Source organism: Acipenser ruthenus, chromosome 3 (genome assembly GCF_902713425.1).
Source record: "Acipenser ruthenus chromosome 3, fAciRut3.2 maternal haplotype, whole genome shotgun sequence".
In the NCBI taxonomy this organism is placed as follows: Eukaryota; Metazoa; Chordata; class Actinopteri; order Acipenseriformes; family Acipenseridae; genus Acipenser; species Acipenser ruthenus.
In genome coordinates, this window is record NC_081191.1 from 86682912 (window position 1) to 86701596 (window position 18685).

The 18685-nt window shown below is 42.8% G+C and overlaps 1 protein-coding gene across 6 annotated transcripts in view; it reads left to right on the forward strand.

Moving 5' to 3' along the window:
* The window catches only part of LOC117395028 (alanine aminotransferase 2-like), a 34158-nt gene extending 16329 nt beyond the window's left edge, over positions 1-17829 (forward strand). For all 6 annotated transcript variants that reach the window (XM_033993866.3, XM_033993867.3, XM_033993869.3 and 3 more), the window contains 10 exons: positions 916-1005; positions 2969-3077; positions 3613-3746; positions 6433-6676; positions 7402-7481; positions 8461-8597; positions 9797-9971; positions 10474-10629; positions 15164-15276; positions 15701-17829. In XM_033993866.3, the coding sequence (XP_033849757.3) occupies positions 916-1005; positions 2969-3077; positions 3613-3746; positions 6433-6676; positions 7402-7481; positions 8461-8597; positions 9797-9971; positions 10474-10629; positions 15164-15276; positions 15701-15791 (1329 nt within the window). In that variant the 3' untranslated portion in view covers positions 15792-17829. The remainder of the gene's footprint in view (positions 1-915; positions 1006-2968; positions 3078-3612; positions 3747-6432; positions 6677-7401; positions 7482-8460; positions 8598-9796; positions 9972-10473; positions 10630-15163; positions 15277-15700) is intronic.
* Positions 17830-18685: the final 856 nt, after the last annotated feature.

The following is an 18685-nucleotide window of genomic DNA, read 5'->3' on the forward strand; positions in this document are numbered from 1 at the left end:
TGGGAGGCAGGGAGACAGTGTGGTCTAGTGGTTAGAGCTGATGGATTGTTAGGGTATCTCTGCAAACCTGCACCTACAAACTAATTGATAAAGTTGAGAATGAGATTTACTAATTTACATTGTTACAATTTGTGAAACCTAAAATGCATGAACACAGTTTAAGAATCAAGCCCACAGTACTTAGAAAAACACAAGTTAAGTAGTTTATTTGCTTTCCTCTCCATGTAGGGTAGAAAGTTAACAGATAAGTTGACTTTGGAGCTGTTAGGCAGTTGTATATTGATTTAGGAGCACTAAAATGAATAAAAGTTAATTATGAAAGTGTGGCTTATCTACATGGGGTCGGCAGTTCCTTAACCAGTATGGTAAATATTACCGGTGGTAAAACTTTCTTAGGGCAAAAGGATAAAGTTCAGTAGAGTGTGCAATCCTGATAACAACATGAGTAAAACAACATTATGTCAACATAGAAGCAACACAATGAAGCCAGGAGTTAATGTGTCAAGTAATAATCCATCCATAACTTCAACTGGAGAGAGTCCAGAGAAGAGCAACCAGTCTGATCCCAGGGGTTGAAGGAATGAGCTGTGAAGACAGGAGCCACATCTATTTACCTAGAACAAAGAAGCATGGGGGGGCTTGATTTGAAATCTTTAAAAGCTTAAATGAAGTTGACAAAGTTAACCCTCACCAGTACTTTAAGTGCAGTACAGAAACAAGGACCAGAGGACACAGCTGGGAATGAAGTGGAGACACTTCTTTACACACAGAGTTCTTCAGTTCTTATGAATGGGGCTCACTGGGATCCTTTAAGACCCAACTTGAAGTATTGAGCTCAATCAGCTGCTAGGAACCATATGTTCATATGAGTGTGTGTAGCTATTGTGTGATCTTCACTTTCTCTCTCTCTCTCAGGGTGTGAAGAAGCCGTTCACTGAGGTCATCAAAGCCAACATCGGAGATGCCCACGCCTTGGGCCAGCGGCCAATCACCTTCCTGCGACAGGTAAGGCAGATGTCAGGGGTCAGGATGAGCACAGTGATCATAGCTGACAACCATCATTTCAACAATCTGACCTGTTTTATTCTTCCTTTAGTTACATAAGTCTAAACGTGTTACAGCATGCATTTTCGTTTTAAAACGTGTTATTAGACTAGGCTAAAGAAAGTTATCAGATGCCTTACGCTGAGGAAAAATGTTGCACTTGCACATTGAAGGGATGAGGACAATTTCACCTTCCAGGTGAAATTACCAGGCAAGTGCAACACTAACTGAAAGCATGACAACTAGATATCATGTTTTAAAAGATTTCTTTCAAAACTGCATGTTTGAGACTTGCATAGTGAATGGATGTGCTTAGTGTGGAGAATGTGTGGGATTGTTAGCTACAGTCACTTTAAAAGGATAAATGTGAGTTCCTGGAATAAATCTTGCTTCGTCCACTTGTACAAAACAACTTAAACATCGAGTTTTGTTAGTTTTAGTGAAACAAAATGCAGCTTTGTACTAAAGCCCTGGTGTGACAAGGAAACTATTGTACCATCTTAACCCTCTCTCTCTCTCTCTCTCTCTCTCTCTCTCTCTCCTCTCTCTCTCTCTCTCCCCCATTTCCCTTCCTTCCTTCTGTCTCCCTCCTCCCTCTATCTCCCTCCCTCTCTTCTCCTTCCTTCTCTCCCTCTCTCTTTCCTCCCTCCCTCCCTCTCTCCTCCTTCCATCTCTCTCGCTCTCTGTAACTGATTTTTTTTTTAATCCAGTGTTTCCCTGCTCTGCTGGTTTGGAAACACTGACAAACAGCATTCCGCAGCCCAAACACTCCCTGTACAAACAGAATCAATTGTTTTTTCTGACTAGTTCTGTCCTGATTTACACCCATCTGCTCTGCTGAGTTAGTCAGCCCTCTAATGGTTGTTATTGTTTGTAGTGTTGTTTTTACATTAGTGATTGGTTTTACAGACCCTGATTAGCACTAATCTTGGACTACCTGATGTTACATTGGCCGAAGTTAGCCCAAGATTAGTGTTAATCAAGGCCTGTTCAACCAGCCGTTATTACAAGTAATGCAGATTATAGTTTATAGGTTAACCCTTTGCGGTCCATTTATTGTATAGAGAATTGTATATAGAGAATTGTGAGGGTCTAGAACCAACTCCCCAGTAATGTTGTTGAAGCTGACACCCTGGGATCCTTCAAGAAGCTGCTTGATGAGATTCTGGGATCAATAAGCTACTAACAACCAAACAAGCAAGATGGGCTGAATGGCCTCCTCTTGTTTGTAAACTTTCTTATCTTCTTATCTTATTTGGCACATCTCAGGCGTGTCTTTTCACATGCGCAGTTTATTTTAGATGCGCTTTTTAAAAGTATTTTTTTTCACAGTAAAACAGGTTTAAAAGGCACTGCATATCAACAGGACACTCAGTACTGCGTCTCCAGCCCCGCCCCACCCCTCGTTCGCTGTTTTTTCCACATACTTCTTCATAGTCGTGCATACTGATAAATCATCTCCTGATCACTCGTTTTATCACCAAACTCCTCAATAATGTGATCCAAGTCATTATTTTATTACTATAACATCTAAAAAAGCTCTGCAAATGTCTGTGATATTCTTTGAGCGCTGGATGCAGAAGCAGCTATCTTGTTTGTTTATGTCCGTATTATCTATGTGATGCCGGGGCTAGCTGTATTCATGAGATACGCCCCCCTTTTTTCCGGCTTCTCTCAGCTCCTATCGATCTCACTCGGCCATTGAATGGGTTTCTCGGCTTTTTCCGGAGAAAAAACGACTAGAGACTTGTTATTTGCGTCTTTTTGATGATGTTGGACAGGGTCCGACATTGGACCGGAAAGGGAAAATTGCAATGTATTAAGGCCTCTCCCTCTCTCTGATTGCTCTGTATAGTGTAGTGTATCAGTGTGTTAGGATGTCTGTGTGTTGTATTGACACCTCTTTCGCTCTCTCTTGTCTCAGGTGCTTGCTCTGTGCACCTATCCGGACCTTCTGAATGATAACAAGTTCCCAGAAGATGCGAAGGAGCGAGCGCGCAGGATCCTGCAGGCCTGTGGAGGAGGCAGCATCGGTGAGCACAGCTTCCTTGCATCCCTTTCCCTTCTCTGGGCAGCACTCTGTAATCGAGCCCCCTGCTCTACCCCACCCGACTCCACTGTTCTCTAAATGGCACAGTATGCACCATGCGGTATCTAAAAGGAGTTGACAGATAACCTTAACCAATGCTTTAAGTGTAGCACAGAAACCAGGACCAGAGGGCATAGCTGGAAATAAGATAAATATAGGACAGGATATAAAATAAGAAGGACAGGAAGACACACCTGCTAATTTAAGTAGAACCGAGGGAAGGAGACACAAAGAGAGTGGGGAGGGTATGGAATGGGTTACTTAGTCATTTTGTTGATGCTGAATCACTGGGTTCCTGTAAGACCCGAGTTGACAAAGTTTGAAGATCAGTTAATTCCCAGGAACTGACTCTCATTAATACACTTTCTTATGTTTTCAATAAACCCCCTGCCCTATCCCACCCTATACTATCTAAATGGCACATTATTTCACACTATCTAAATGGTTCCTTATTTCACACCCTGTGTTTCTCTGTGTAGGAGCATACAGTGCCAGTCAGGGTATCGAGTGTGTTCGTCAGGACGTGGCGCAGTACATCGAGAGGAGAGACGGAGGAATCCCTTCCGACCCAAACAACATCTACCTGTCCACCGGAGCCAGCGACGCCATCGTGGTGAAATATACCTCCCTCCCTCTCTCCCTGTCTGTCTGTTTTGCTGTCTTACTTGTCTTATTGTGTCTGTCTTTATGTCACTGTCTGTCTTTGTGACACTGTGTCAGTCTCTCTATTACCTGTCTTCTGTCTGTCTCTCTCTCTTTCTCCTTATCAAGTCCATATCTATCGATCCCATGTCAATTTTTATTATGCTGCTCTGTCAGTATTTTTTTTTTTACTGCAGTAAATTGGTACAAACATTGCAAATGTCAGTTAAGCTGTACTTGTCTCAGACAACCACACTAACAAGAGATTTGTGGTTAAATGTAGTTAGACTGAGGTTACAGAGTAGAGAAACCACAGTGTTGCACACATGTGACTCAGAACTAAGTGTGAACATCAGACGACAGTATCTCACAGACCTGCGGTCCCCCTGCAGCCTGAGTGGTTGGGACTCCTGCATGACTTTATTGTGTTTGTTGTTTAAGTTGATTTTGAGTTACACAGCACTCGGTTGTTTCAGCCAATCCGAGCACAACGCATCTTTCTTCTGCCTCCTTTCTGCTGTGCTGGACTAGCTACCGTTGAGCTCACATCACCCGTCCTTTCTAAAATAGCACAGCTACAAGGAACCATCAACTCTAATATACAAAGCAGTGGGATGGAAATAGGGCTCCCCCATTGTACAGCAGTTTGATCCAATCCTTGTTTTACCATGAGACATGCCTGAGCTTGTTACCTCTACACTGTGACTAGTAAAACCTGGGATGAGTGAAAATGCTATGCAATAGGAGTCTTCTTTCCATCCCTGAAGCAGTGCATGAACAAAATAGACAAGCAGCATCGCCCATTTACACGGGCCACTTCTAAATGTTAGCCTCAGTAACCAGACTCAGCAACTTGATTATTTCACATAAAGAAGTCTTCTATTGTAGAGCAGTTTGAACTTCGCTTTGCTTGGGTAAATGTTTTAGTAGAATTAGCTGTGCAAGCCTGTGGGGACCAGCTGGCATTGTGCCTGTGGCTTCCAGTCCTCCAGTTCAGGGGTTACCTGAGCAGAGATCTCTAGTGAATGTCGAGTGGTCTGGTGTTACCCTGACACTAGGAATGCTGCTCTGAGCTTTTAGAAATACTAAAAGAAACTCAAAAAATGAAATGAACAGCATTTCCACTAGAAATGTTTCTCAATGTCTTCAAGTAATGAGTTCCTCTGAAGAAACTTGTTAAATTCAATGACAAACGTTTTGACTAGACTGTGAGTGTGCTAATTTGTACTAGACATTGGGCCAGATCTTGATGACCGGGCAAACCTCTAACGCTAAGGCAAACAGGTGCAAACAGGCACAAACTGTCTTTACCCTGTATTGAAATTTGGTTAACATGCTTTGTCCCATCCTTTACCGTCTGCGCCCGGCATAACTTTCAGAGTTTAGCCTGTTGTCTTTGCTGAGGTTTGAATGGTGCAGGTTACATCGGCTCACATAGGCAAGAAAACTCCAAATTAACATCAGAACATGTTTTAAAGACGATAAAGACGAGAGGATATGAACTGTGGATTTTCTGATTTCTTAAGTGGGGAGTATTTTCTGGCACAGTGGTGTTTATTTTGTTAATTCTGAATGGACTGTCTGTTGTTAGTTGTGCTACTGCTTGTTGCTCCCTGGTATTTCTTTCCTGCAGTGAGACACACAGGGGCTCTTTGTTACTCAGCACGCTGTGTCAGGCTAGTTGCCAGGTTGATGGAGCGTTTTAGTTGTTGTCGAGGGAACACAAAGATTCTCAGAGACAGGGAAAGCAGATCTAGAGCACCGAAACCCTGGTCTGATTTGGGGAGCTGTGCTGTGCATCGCAGGCAGACCTTGACAGAACATACAGTATTACAGTCCAAGTTCTAGCCATTGCTTGGTTGAATTTTTGCATGGATTTTTCTGTAGCAATGTAATTGCACCAAGAGTAATTTGTTTACTGTGGTTTGTTTCTAAAAGCTGCAGGAAAGCGTTTTGAAGTAGGCACATATTAAAGGAATCAATTTTCACAAGTACGCCACACTCAGAAACATGGAGAATACAAGGATATACAACAGTACACAGAATCTAATACAGCTCGTACCTTAATTATACTGCAGTGTGTGTCAGATGAGAGTGCAAAGGGACCATACCACTCTGAACTCCGTAACTCTTCAGGGTATCATTGAGGGTTCGCTGTACTTCTCTGTTTCACGGATGCATCTGTTCTGAATTGAGGCTAGGAGGCTGTATAACACAAAATACATACAATAACAGTGCCTGCATTTAGGCTGCTGTCATTTTGCTATTCAACCCCTTAAACTCCTCTGGAATATTTTTTTAATTTATCTGAGATTGTCTGTTGGTTTTGAATGCACTGAAAGACAATGTCATTACCCTGCAGCAGGGATGCATCACCCCGGTGATGGGGATACACAGAGTGGAAACAGTGTCTACACATGCTTTCAATTTAATTTGCAATTCTCTAGCAAACTGCTTATGCAATTGCGATGAAACTTGCTCAGGACTTTTTTTTTAATCCAAGCTGTCTGTCTTATTGTCAAATGTACATTTTGTATTCTGTGTGATGGAAAACTTGGCAGATTACATTTGTGTCAAAGATCTGTAGTGGTTAAGATTATTTTTCACATTTCTCTCCCCTGTCTCTCCCATCCTCTCTCCCCCCTCCTGTCTCTCAGACGCTTCTGAAGCTGCTGGTGTCGGGTGAGGGGAGGTCTCGCACAGGGGTGCTGATCCCCATCCCTCAGTACCCCCTGTACTCGGCAGCCCTGTCGGAGCTGGGTGCTGTGCAGGTCAATTACTACCTGGACGAGGAGAACTGCTGGGCCCTGGACGTGCAGGAGCTGCGGAGAGCGGTGACTGTAGCCAGGCAGCACTGCCAGCCCAAAGTACTGTGCATCATCAACCCGGGCAACCCCACTGGTACGATATTCACTAGCCTAACTGAACACACGCAGCAGGGCTGTGTTCACAAGCCTGTACCACCCTGCTAACTGAACACACACAGCAGGGCAGTGCTCACCAGTCTGTACCACCCTGCAAACTGAACACACACAGCAGGGCCGTGCTCACCAGTCTGTACCACCCTGCAAACTGAACACACACAGCAGGGCCGTGCTCACCAGTCTGTACCACCCTGCAAACTGAACACATGCAGCAAGGCCGTGCTCACCAGTCTGTACCACCCTGCTAACTGAAAAAAGAAAACATCATTGATGCTGAAAAGTCTCTAATACAGTATTTAACTCAGGGGGGTTCGAGGAGCATGCCACAGCAATGACATTATCACAATTATAATAGAACTTTAAGTTATTTATTTACAGTATTTACCAGTTTGTCAGAAATTACCCTTGCAGTCCACTGAAGGAGGTTTTGAGAGCAGGGCTCGCGCGTCCCTGAGAGGTGTTTCATCAGTGAGTGTGGTTCAAATCAGGTGTCATTAATAAGTGATCGTGTTGTCTTCTCAACCAAGCTTTTTTTGTTGTTTCTTTACTGAGTAACAACAGAACAGCTGACCTCCATAGAAAACAATGGGAGAGCAGGGTCCTGCTGTTGTGTAAATAAAAAAGAAAACACAAAACATAGTGCTGTTATCCATGTCCAGTCCTAACTGCATTTCATCCCTGCTGTGTTCTCTTGTGTGATAGGTCAGGTCCAGAGCAGGAAGTGCATTGAAGATGTGATCCGATTCGCTGCAGAGGAGAAGCTCTTCCTGATGGCAGACGAGGTGAGTCGACGCCCACATACCAGGATTCCCCCCCCACACACACACACACACCGGCAGGGGCCAGTGTGCCATCATAGGAATGAGCTATGAAGACAGATTGAAGAGATTATATTTTGCTTGGAACAAAGATGAATTAGTTGGGACGATTTGAAGTCTTTAAAAATCTTAATAGGAGTTGACAAAGTTAACCTTAATCAATACTTGGTAAGTGCAGCGCAGAAACCAGGACCAGAGGACACAGTTGGAAATTAAGTGGAAATTTGGGACAGAAAGGAGGAGGCACAGAGAGAGACACTTTACATAGAGAAGGGTGAGGCTGTGGAGTGAACCACATTGTTAATGCTAAAAGTATTGAGATCCCATCAGCTACTAGGAACCGGACGAACATTGATGAGCCGAAAGGCCTCCTCTTGTTAGTTAATTCTCTTACGTTTCTTATGTTCTTTGCAGTGAGTTCTCCACCTCCCTCCTGCAGCTCCCCTAGTAACACTCCTGTCTAAAGTGTTGATGTGTGTCTGTTGTTTTTTCAGGATCATTGAACCTGTTCTGTGTTGAAACTCAAGAGTAAACAGCAGTAGATGATGAGTTGGCTTTTCATGATCATTAATCCTGCAGCCTGTAGCCTCTGTGTCACTAACCTGTATTAATGATCATTGGAGAAGAGGCAGGCTGTCTTCTGTGTCTGTACAATACAAGATCAGTGTATGATCATGAGAGAGAGAGAGGGAGAGAGAGGTGGATGAGGAGAGACAGGGGCGAGAAGGAAGATAGTAGGTGGAGAAAGGAGATGGGAGAGGGGGTATGGGAGGGAGGAGATTGTATACACTTGAAAGAATAGTGCAGGTGTTGAATTAGTTATAATAAATTAAGTAATTGGACTCAGCAGTGCTTCACCTCTTCAGGCTAGGTTTGCTTCATGTACTCTTTGTGCTGTGCGTGTTTGTGTGTGTTTTTGTAAGCGGTCTCATCTCTCTCGCAGGTCTACCAGGATAACATCTATGCGCAGGGCTGCCAGTTCCACTCCTTCAAGAAGGTTCTGTACGAGATGGGGCCTGAGTACTGCGACACTGTGGAGCTCGCCTCCTTCCACTCCACATCCAAGTGCTACATGGGCGAGTGAGTGTCTGTCAGCCCTGCACAGCCCGGGGTTCTGTTCAAACACAGTGCAGCCCACAGCGGACAGCTCACGTTACATTGAGCTGGTGCCCAGCAGTCACTTCTTTTAGGCCGTGCTGTTGTCATCCCTCGCTGGAGATGACTGGGTAAAATGGAGGTGGACGTATGTCACATTTTTAATTTGTCCACAAATCTGGGAACGAGCTTATCCAATTTTGATAAAACTTGGTATTATTGTTCTTTAGCATACATTTCTGAGAGTATTTGGGATACATGAGTGTGTTTGTCTGTCCGTACATTTGTTCATGTGTGTGTCGCATTTACAGCTTTACACATTTTACAGTGTGGTATGACTGGGGGAGGGGGAAGGGGGAAGCGCAGGGAAATTGCAAAATGATCAAGTAAATTAACTGTGGTATGCTTTTCTAAAGACTGGATCAGTGCACAGCAGTTTGGCAAAGGTTGAGTGCTGAGTGCAGGGTTGTTGGTTCCCGTTTCAAGATCACTTCAGGATTAAACACATTTAAATGTTTAAACTGTAACGTATTTATGAGCGTTTTTAACCAATCACAAAAGCCATCAAATGAAGCCCTCCATCACTTTTTTAGTGAACTACTGCAACATGTATTTGTGTGACTGTGTGCAGCATTTAATTGCAGACTGTGAAGAAATATTGAATATGAAATACTGGTTTACACTGTACACTTACTATAAATGCCAGGACTAACGCATTATTGTTTTTGGATAATTTTATAAACTGGAAAATATTTAGACAAAATTCACTTGGCTTGTCTAACTTTTAAATTCTAATCTAATGACACCCTTACTTGAGTGTGTCCTCTGAGCCAGAGTGAATGCAGTCGATGTCTTTGAGTGTCTGTGTCTGACCCCCAGTCTCCCATGTCTCTGAGTGTGTCTGACCCCAGTCTCCCATGTCTGAGTGTGTCTGACCCCAGTCTCCCATGTCTCTGAGTGTGTCTGACCCCAGTCTCCCATGTCTCGGAGTGTGTCTGACCCCAGTCTCCCATGTCTCGGAGTGTGTCTGACCCCAGTCTCCCATGTCTCTGAGTGTGTCTGACCCCCAGTCTCCCATGTCTCTGAGTGTGTCTGACCCCCAGTCTCCCATGTCTCTGAGTGTGTCTGACCCCCAGTCTCTCCTACCTCTGAGAGTTCCTGACCCCTGGTCTTTCCCTCCACAGGTGTGGGTTCCGGGGCGGGTACATGGAGGTGATCAATCTTGACCCCCAGGTCAAGCTGCAGCTCACCAAGCTGGTGTCGGTGCGGCTGTGTCCCCCTGTCCCGGGACAGGTCCTGTTGGACGTCATCGCCAACCCCCCCAGAGAGGGGGAGCCCTCGTACGAGCAGTTTATCAAGGTGAGACCCCGAAACAGTGGAAGACCAGCTTAATCACAGTACTAAGAACAGCACAAAAACCAGGACCATAGGACACAGGAAAAAGGGAGATAGAGACTTAGAACAGAGGCCAGGAGACCAAGTTAACCCTGACTAATACTGTAAGCGCAGCTCAGAAAGCAGGACCAGAGGACACAGCTGGAAATGAAGCTGAGATTTAGGATAGAGGGAAGCAGACACGTCTTGACAGAGATGGCAGTGAATCATTGGGATCATTTAAGCAACACAACCAAAATAATATACCTGCATATGATGTATCTAAAACGGTAGTGTGTGTTGTAACATCACTGTTCCCTTTAGTTTCCAATGGTACATTGGTAAATGCACAGTATAACTGCAAAATAACTAAATAGTGCAGATTTACTGTGATAAACTAAGGGTTAGCGTTGAAGTCAGTGACTGTTTATGGGTTGTGAATATTTGTGATATTGCACTAACCAGTCTCCCCTCCCCCTTTCCCCAGGAGAAGACTGCAGTTCTGAATAACCTGGCAGAGAAGGCCCGACTCACGGAGGAGATATTCAATACCGTTCCAGGGATCAAGTGCAACCCAGTGCAGGGAGCCATGTACTCCTTCCCCAGGATTGAGATCCCTGACAAGGCCGTGAAGGAGGCCCAGGTAGAGCAGTAGCCTGTCCTTCTCCAAACACCACGACACTCTGGACAGCAGTCGGGGACAGGGAGCATTGACTAACAATGTCAAGGATGGAAATAAGACCCCCATTTCATAGCAGATTGATCCATTCCTGGTTTTACTAGGAATTTAAAAAGACATAAACACATCAAGCTTGTATTAAGACCTGGAGTGGGTGAAACTGCTATGCAATAGGAGTCTTATTTCTATCCCTGAATGTTAAAGGATTTAGACAAAGGTTTTTGTGAAAAATGAGTTAAACATCAACTGTATGTGCTTAACACATCACCAATATCAACATTTAAATATTTGTTTAAAGATGGTAGGCAAAGGAATTTGAAAATGTCCTGTAATTTTCAAAGTTGTTACTTTACATAATGATATTTGCGGGTATGGTTTCCTTTCTTTTAAAAAAAATATATATATATATATACAGTACTGTGCAAAAGTTTTAGGCAGGTGTGAAAGAATGCTGTAAAGTAAGAATGCTTTCAGAAATAGACATGTTAATAGATTATATTTATCAATTAACTAAATGCAAAGTGAGTGAACAGAAGAAAAATCTAAATCAAATCCATATTTGGTGTGACCACCCTTTGCCTTCAAAACAGCATCAATTCTTCTAGGTACACTTGCACACAGTTTTTGAAGGAACTCGGCAGGTAGGTTGGCCCAAACATCTTGGAGAACTAACCACAGTTCTTCTGTGAATTTAGGCAGCCTCAGTTGCTTCTCTCTCTTCATGTAATCCCAGACAGACTCGATGATGTTGAGATCAGGGCTCTGTGGGGGCCATACCATCACTTCCAGGACTCCTTGTTCTTCTTTACGCTGAAGATAGTTCTTAATGACTTTCGCTGTATGTTTGGGGTCGTTGTCATGCTGCAGAATAAATTTGGGGCCAATCAGATGCCTCCCTGATGGTATTGCATGATGGATAAGTATCTGCCTGTACTTCTCAGCATTGAGGAGACCATTAATTCTGACCAAATCCCCAACTCCATTTGCAGAAATGCAGCCCCAAACTTGCAAGGAACCTCCACCATGCTTCACTGTTGCCTGCAGACACTCATTCGTGTACCGCTCTCCAGCCCTTCGGCGAACAAACTGCCTTCTGCTACAGCCAAATATTTCAAATTTTGACTCGTCAGTCCAGAGCACCTGCTGCCATTTTTCTGCACCCCAGTTCCTGTGTTTTCGTGCATAGTTGAGTCGCTTACTGCTGCAGTAAGTTTCCTTGGCCGACCACTGCGTCTACGGTCCTCAACGTTGCCCGTTTCTTTGTGCTTCTTCAAAAGAGCTTGGACAGCACATCTGGAAACCCCTGTCTGCCTTGAAATTTCTGCCTGGGAGAGACCTTGCTGATGCAGTATAAATACCTTGTGTCTTGTTGCTGTGCTCAGTCTTGCCATGGTGTATGACTTTTGACAGTAAACTGTCTTCAGCAACCTCACCTTGTTAGCTGAGTTTGGCTGTTCCTCACCCAGTTTTATTCCTCCTACACAGCTGTTTCTGTTTCAGTTAATGATTGTGTTTCAACCTACATATTGAATTGATGATCATTAGCACCTGTTGGGTATAATTGTTTAATCATACACCTGACTATATGCCTTCAAAATCCCTGACTTTGTGCAAGTGTACCTAGAAGAATTGATGCTGTTTTGAAGGCAAAGGGTGGTCACACCAAATATGGATTTGATTTAGATTTTTCTTCTGTTCACTCACTTTGCATTTAGTTAATTGATAAATATAATCTATTAACATGTCTATTTCTGAAAGCATTCTTACTTTACAGCATTCTTTCACACCTGCCTAAAACTTTTGCACAATACTGTATGTACTGCCTTTAATCTGTTTTTTTTTTTGCTGTGAATCGAAATCACCCGAAGTTCAGAAGACTAACTGCAATTTGCCGCTTGGACGCGAGGGCAAGGTCTGTGACGTCACCTTTGCGGCTGCGATTTAGAAAGCACAATGTCGTCCGAAGAAGTAGTTGACAGTCTTTCTGTGCATTTATTGCCATAGCAAAATGTATGTCCCTTATGAAACTGACCCTAGAATAAACAACGGACCTACTGACATGATGGAGAGGGAGTCTGTGTCTGAGGACGATGGAGTAGCTTGTTCTGATATCAGCACAGACCGGTGGTAATCGTATTTGTAAAGTATTGCTTTGACGAGAGAAGGTTTTCTAAAGTTTTCCCCAAAAAACAATGAGAAAACAGTGCCCTGGAAAGGTCATAATATAATCCAGGTGCATTGGTAGATAGCTAGGTGGACATGTAAAATAACTGAAAGGCTGAAAGTCTCTGAAAAGTTTCTCAATCACGGTGTAGTCATGGTAAATTTATTAAAATTCATCTAAGCAGTGTGTTAAATATTAAATTTCGACTACACTTCTTTAACATCCTATAAATTACATCACAGCGAAGAGTTTGTCAAGAAAGCTGGAAAAGCATCTAATTACACCCACACCACAGCGGTCTGCAATCCATCAAAGTATAATACATATTTGTACATTCTTCGTGAGCCTTCTGAGAAAGTGACTACAGTGCTCCCTTGCTATAACGCGGATCTCAGGGGACACCCAATAGGAGCGTTATAACCGAAGAGTGTTATAAACGGGGGTGGGGGTGGGGGGTGTCGCGGGACACATAACAACACACATCTGACTAAAATACAAAATAACATACCTCCCTCTCTATACTGCATGTACAGTGAAGCAAAAATATAACTTTCTGTGAATTAACCACACATAAAGCACCATGTAATCAACGCTATATTAAAAAAAAAAGGTAACTTCCCACTCGTGAATCATTTTAATTTGCAGTTTTTAAACTATAAATAGCCTGGCTAAATGGCAGTCTGGAGTTCAGTTCGAAGCAACAGACAAGCTAACCAAGTGTGAGAAGGAGAGCGGGTCAGGCGAGGGGAAGAGGGAATGGGCTCGGCCCAGGTTCGGCTGCCGGAGCGGGGCTGAAGCGAAACTGAAGCGTCTCGTCTCCTGGAGAAAGCTGCAGCTCCTCTCGCAGCAGAAAAGTAAATACATTAGGAAAGAACCACGTAATAGGCTTAATATTTATTTGGTTATAAAACAAATACTGAATAAGATGTCTGTGTTGTTATAAAGTGCCAGTGCAGCGTTTCTTCAGTTCAGATACTGTATCAAAAGGGAGAGACAGAAACGGAAGTTAGACTGAGAAGTTGTTTGCAGTTTGAAAAACACCGGTACTGTATTTACTGTAGAAGTATTGCATGAATCACTAGTGTAGGGAATTGGGGGACATGCACGTTATAATCGAGAGGGAGCACTGTATTTTGTTTTTAAACATAAGATCTGAGGATTGTGTAAAACAGCATGTTATTTATTTATTTTTTGGTGAATGACCGAATATTATATTATATTATATTATATTATATTATATTTTATATATATATATATATATATATATATATATATATATATATATATATATTATATGGCTTACATGATCGAGTCGGGGAAATAATCATATCATGCTAATATATAAAATCATTTCATGTTCATAAAATTATATGATTATTTCTGAGACACGGTCATGTAAGCCATATACATATATATTTTTTACATTCCAGGGCGGACTCAACGCAGTCCGGTCTTTGAGGTTTTGCTAAGTGACACAAGGCTATGTGGTAAAATAAATTTGTGTCTATCATCTAAAATTCACACATACATTTCTTATAACACAAACATATGCGAGATAGCACTTGGCAAACTGCACTTGTATTAACGATAATATATGAGCTTGTGAACTCACCTCCCAAGTTTTACAACTGCCAAACACTTCCGTTTTCTTTGAGGCCAGATCTGCCCCCCCTCTTTTCCTCAGTCAGATGTCAGATGAAAATCAATGCCAGGTCACCTTTTCTCCTTTACTAGATTCTGATGTACAATCTACTACTTTGCAATAAACCATTTTCCTTTGTGAAATCTCTGTTCAACAACGATGTTTCAAATATTTACATTAGCTAAAGTTACCCTGAACAGCAAAGCTACCACAAATATCTCTATTATTTGTTTATTTAATTACTTAATTTTCTTAAAGACCTTATTTGTAACATCTGCTCAAATGTCAGTAAAATTCTGAATCCTTTGCCAATGACCTTTATTAAAAATGAAATTAATTTTGGACGTCTGAGTAGTGTGGATCCTTGAGAAAAATGTGCGACCAAGTTTTGGATCTACAGTCCTGAACCATTACGAAAAGTTTGTTTGACTATTCCTGACTGGCTGGCGTGAATCGATAGAGACAGTTGATTATATTATAGGGCAGCTGGCTCTTTGAGCTTTCTTTATATATATATATATATATATATATATATATATATATATATAATATATGGTTTGCAGTACAGTACAACATGGTTTTACTATGAGTTTAATAGACATGTTTGAGATTGTTACCTATACACTATGACTCAGGAGTTGGTTTGATCCCTGTCTGTACTAACCCTCCCCTGCCGTGTCTCTGCTCCCCAGGCGAAGGGTCAGTCTCCAGACATGTTCTACTGCATGAAGCTCCTGGAGGAGATGGGGATCTGCATCGTACCGGGCAGTGGCTTCGGACAGCGAGAGGGGACGCACCACTTCAGGTACCCGCTTGGGGGTGGAGGCAGGGGACTTTACGAACGGTCCATTAGTGTTCCTAGTCGCTGATTGGTCTCAGAACTTTGTCAAGTCGGGTCTTAAAGGATCCCAGTAACAGTGCAAATATTAAGAACTTAAGAACAGAAGCAGGAGAAAATGCACTTCAGAGAGGAGGCTGTTTGGTCCGTCAGTGCTCGTCTGGTTCCTGCCTTGTAAAAGTTTCCATGGTAAAAGCAGCGCAAAGTGTAATAAAGTACAGTAAAAACATGGTAAAGAATAGGTAAGCATTGTACAGCACAGAGAGGTATGGCAAAACATCCTGCACTCCACGCGGAGTGCCTTTACCGGATGCGCCACTCGGGAGCCCCTTGGTAAACATTTGTAAGGGTGTGCCTAACTAACCGTGCTCTCCTCCTCTCCCGATCCCAGGATGACCATTCTCCCTCCGACAGAGAAGCTCAGGATCCTTCTGAACAAACTGAAGGAGTTCCACGAGAGGTTCACCCGGGAGTATTCCTAAACAGACCCCGATAACCACGCACAGCAATCCCACCCGGAGTATCTGAGTCCCAGAGAGACCCTTTCCTAAGGGAACCCCGAGAAAGATTCCAGACATCTTCTGTCACAGGAATAAAAAATCCAATGCACAAAAGCCAGCAGAATCCAGGCTACAGCCTCCCGGGGCAGTGTGGTCTGTGGACTGGAGAGGGGGATTCTGGGTGCAGATCCCACACCAGCCATCATCAGAGTCAGATGTATTCCAGGGTGTTAATGCTTTTAGTGGTCGTTTTAAATTTTACATTTATGTTGTGTATTTTGCAATAGTAAACAGAACTATATCTGTAGAAAACAAAAATATATCAAGAAATCCGGGAAAGTAAAGATTATTTAGACTGAAAAAGGAAACACAGATTGTCTTGAAACCTGTGTACTTTTCTAACTGTTATAAACACTGCTGCTAGGGTGTTTACTTTTTAAAAGTGTAAAACAATTATTGTAGTAAAGAGAATATCTTCATCAGTTTATCATTTTGAAGGCAATACAAACACAAACTTCAAATTCAAAGAGATTAAAAGTAAATACAACATGGGGTTTACTGTGTTTTTACTGAATATTCTTTCAAAAATCAAACAAATACTCTCTGATTTTGAATTAGCTGGAATTTAATTTGGGCATATTACAGTTAAAATAAAAATAATAACCTGTGTATCTTAGTACCTCAGTCCCTGTGTTGTAGTTCCTTCGTTTACTATTAATATACAGGTAGTGGACAAAAAAATGGAAACACCCATGTAAAGTCACTTAATAGTGCGTTGGGCCACTATGGTATCCCGCTCTGTGGAGTTCTCGGCGTACCGTTTTTGATGAAATTGGCTGCTCGCACCCCGAGGTTGAAATTTGCAGTCAATTGATCTGCAGTTGCTCGCCTGTTTTGCCTTGCACTTCGAATTAATGCACGGATATCAACAACCTTGAGTATGCGCTTCCACCCACTGTTGCCCTTTGCTGATGATGTCTTTCCCTTGGAGTTCCATGCCGACATCACCTTAGACACCTTTCCTTGTGAAACATCAGCAAGTTGAGCTGTCTTGGTCACTGAAGCTCCTGCCAAACACGTCCCAACAATCGCCCCTCTTTCAAAGTCACTGAGGTCTCCTCTTGCAGCCATGCTAGCCATAATTATAGGCAACCAGGCCTGTCCAGCATTTTTATACATGACCCTATGCATGCTGGGATGTTATTTGCTTAATTAACGCATTAACCACACCTGTGTGGAAGCCCTTGCTTTCAATATACTTGGTGTCCCTCATTTACCCAGGTGTTTCCATTTTTTTGTCCACTACCTGTAGTTCCTCACTACAAAACCAATCTGTTTAGGTGCCTTGTCATGAAGTGACTGTGTTGTAATACCTCAGGATGTGGTTCCCACAAGCTGTGATCGGATTGCAGAGCATTACCTCTGCTCTCTGCTTGCGGTGCTCAAACACTAAAGTGCCTTATTGTATAACCAGGCTCGGAGCTGCTATAGTAACGTGAGCTCTGTATTCACCGTGTTTGCTCTCAGTGTCAGCGGTGCACATACTGGCGTCCCTGAGAAATTCTGGAAGCTTCTCTTTTGTACAACGTCTTGTCTTTTTTAAAGTACAGTAAAATGTTCTTTCAGTGTTGTGGGGAGAGACGGGCCTTGTTGTACCGGCAGATAATGCCCACATTACCCATTTAACCATCAACCAGTTCTTCATTCTTGTTTGAGCTTTGCCTTGTGTTCGGCTTTCAGTTGGGGGGTGGGGACTGAGAGAGACGCTCTGCCAGTCTCAGACAAGCTGAACCCCCTGTCTTTCATCACATCTCATAGGATGCCAATGCCAGGTAGCTGGCTACAACTGGTACAATACATCCTGCAGCTGTAGCATTCAGGTCTTCTTAAATTGCACAAATTGAATTTCTTGGGAGAAATAAAATATAAAATATTATTAAATCATGCATAGTTTACTGTAAATGTAGGTGCTATCTGAAATGTTTAACCACATTTTAAATAAACAATGAGACTTTTAGAATCACTGTTCTGCTTCTTTTTTTAAAGGGGGAGAGAAGATGTGTTCTGTTAGTTAGACCTAATTGCTGTGTGCTCCCTCGACACGCATCTTGTGTGGGATTTCTATAGATACTTGTAAGAGCTTGACAAGTCAGCCCATTCAATTGAATGACAGTGGAATGGCATTATGGGGCAAATGAGAGCCATGACCATACCACATTGTAACTGGTCCCACAGTATAAAGTGCTGCATTATTTTAAAAGAGGACAAAATACATCGTTAATACCATTATGAACCTGTGCAGTGTGTTTGAAGTTGTGCAGTGTGTTTGATCCTGTGCAGTGCAATTGTTCCTGTGGAGTGTGTTGGAATATGTGCAGTACTTTTGATCCCGTGCAATGCATTTGATCCTGTGCAATGCATTTGATCCTGTGCAATGCATTTGATCCTGTGCAGTGCGTTTGATCCTGTGCAGTGTGTTTGAATATGTGCAGTACGTTTGATCCTGTGCAGTGCATTTTGATCCTGTGCAGTGTGTTTCAATATGTGCAGTGTGTTTCAATATGTGCAGTGGGTTTGATCCTGTGCAGTGTGTTTGAATATTTGCAGTGTGTTTGAATATGTGCAGTGTGTTTGAATATGTGTAGTGTGTTTGAATATGTGCAGTGTGTTTGATCCTGTGCAGTACGTTTGATCCTGTGCAGTACGTTTGAATATGTGCAGTACGTTTGAATATGTGCAGTGTGTTTGATCCTGTGCAGTGTGTTTGAATATGTGCAGTACATTTGCTCCTGTGCAGTACATTTGCTCCTGTGCAGTACGTTTGCTCCTGTGTAGTGTGTTTGAATATGTGCAGTGCGTTTGATCCTGTGCAGTGC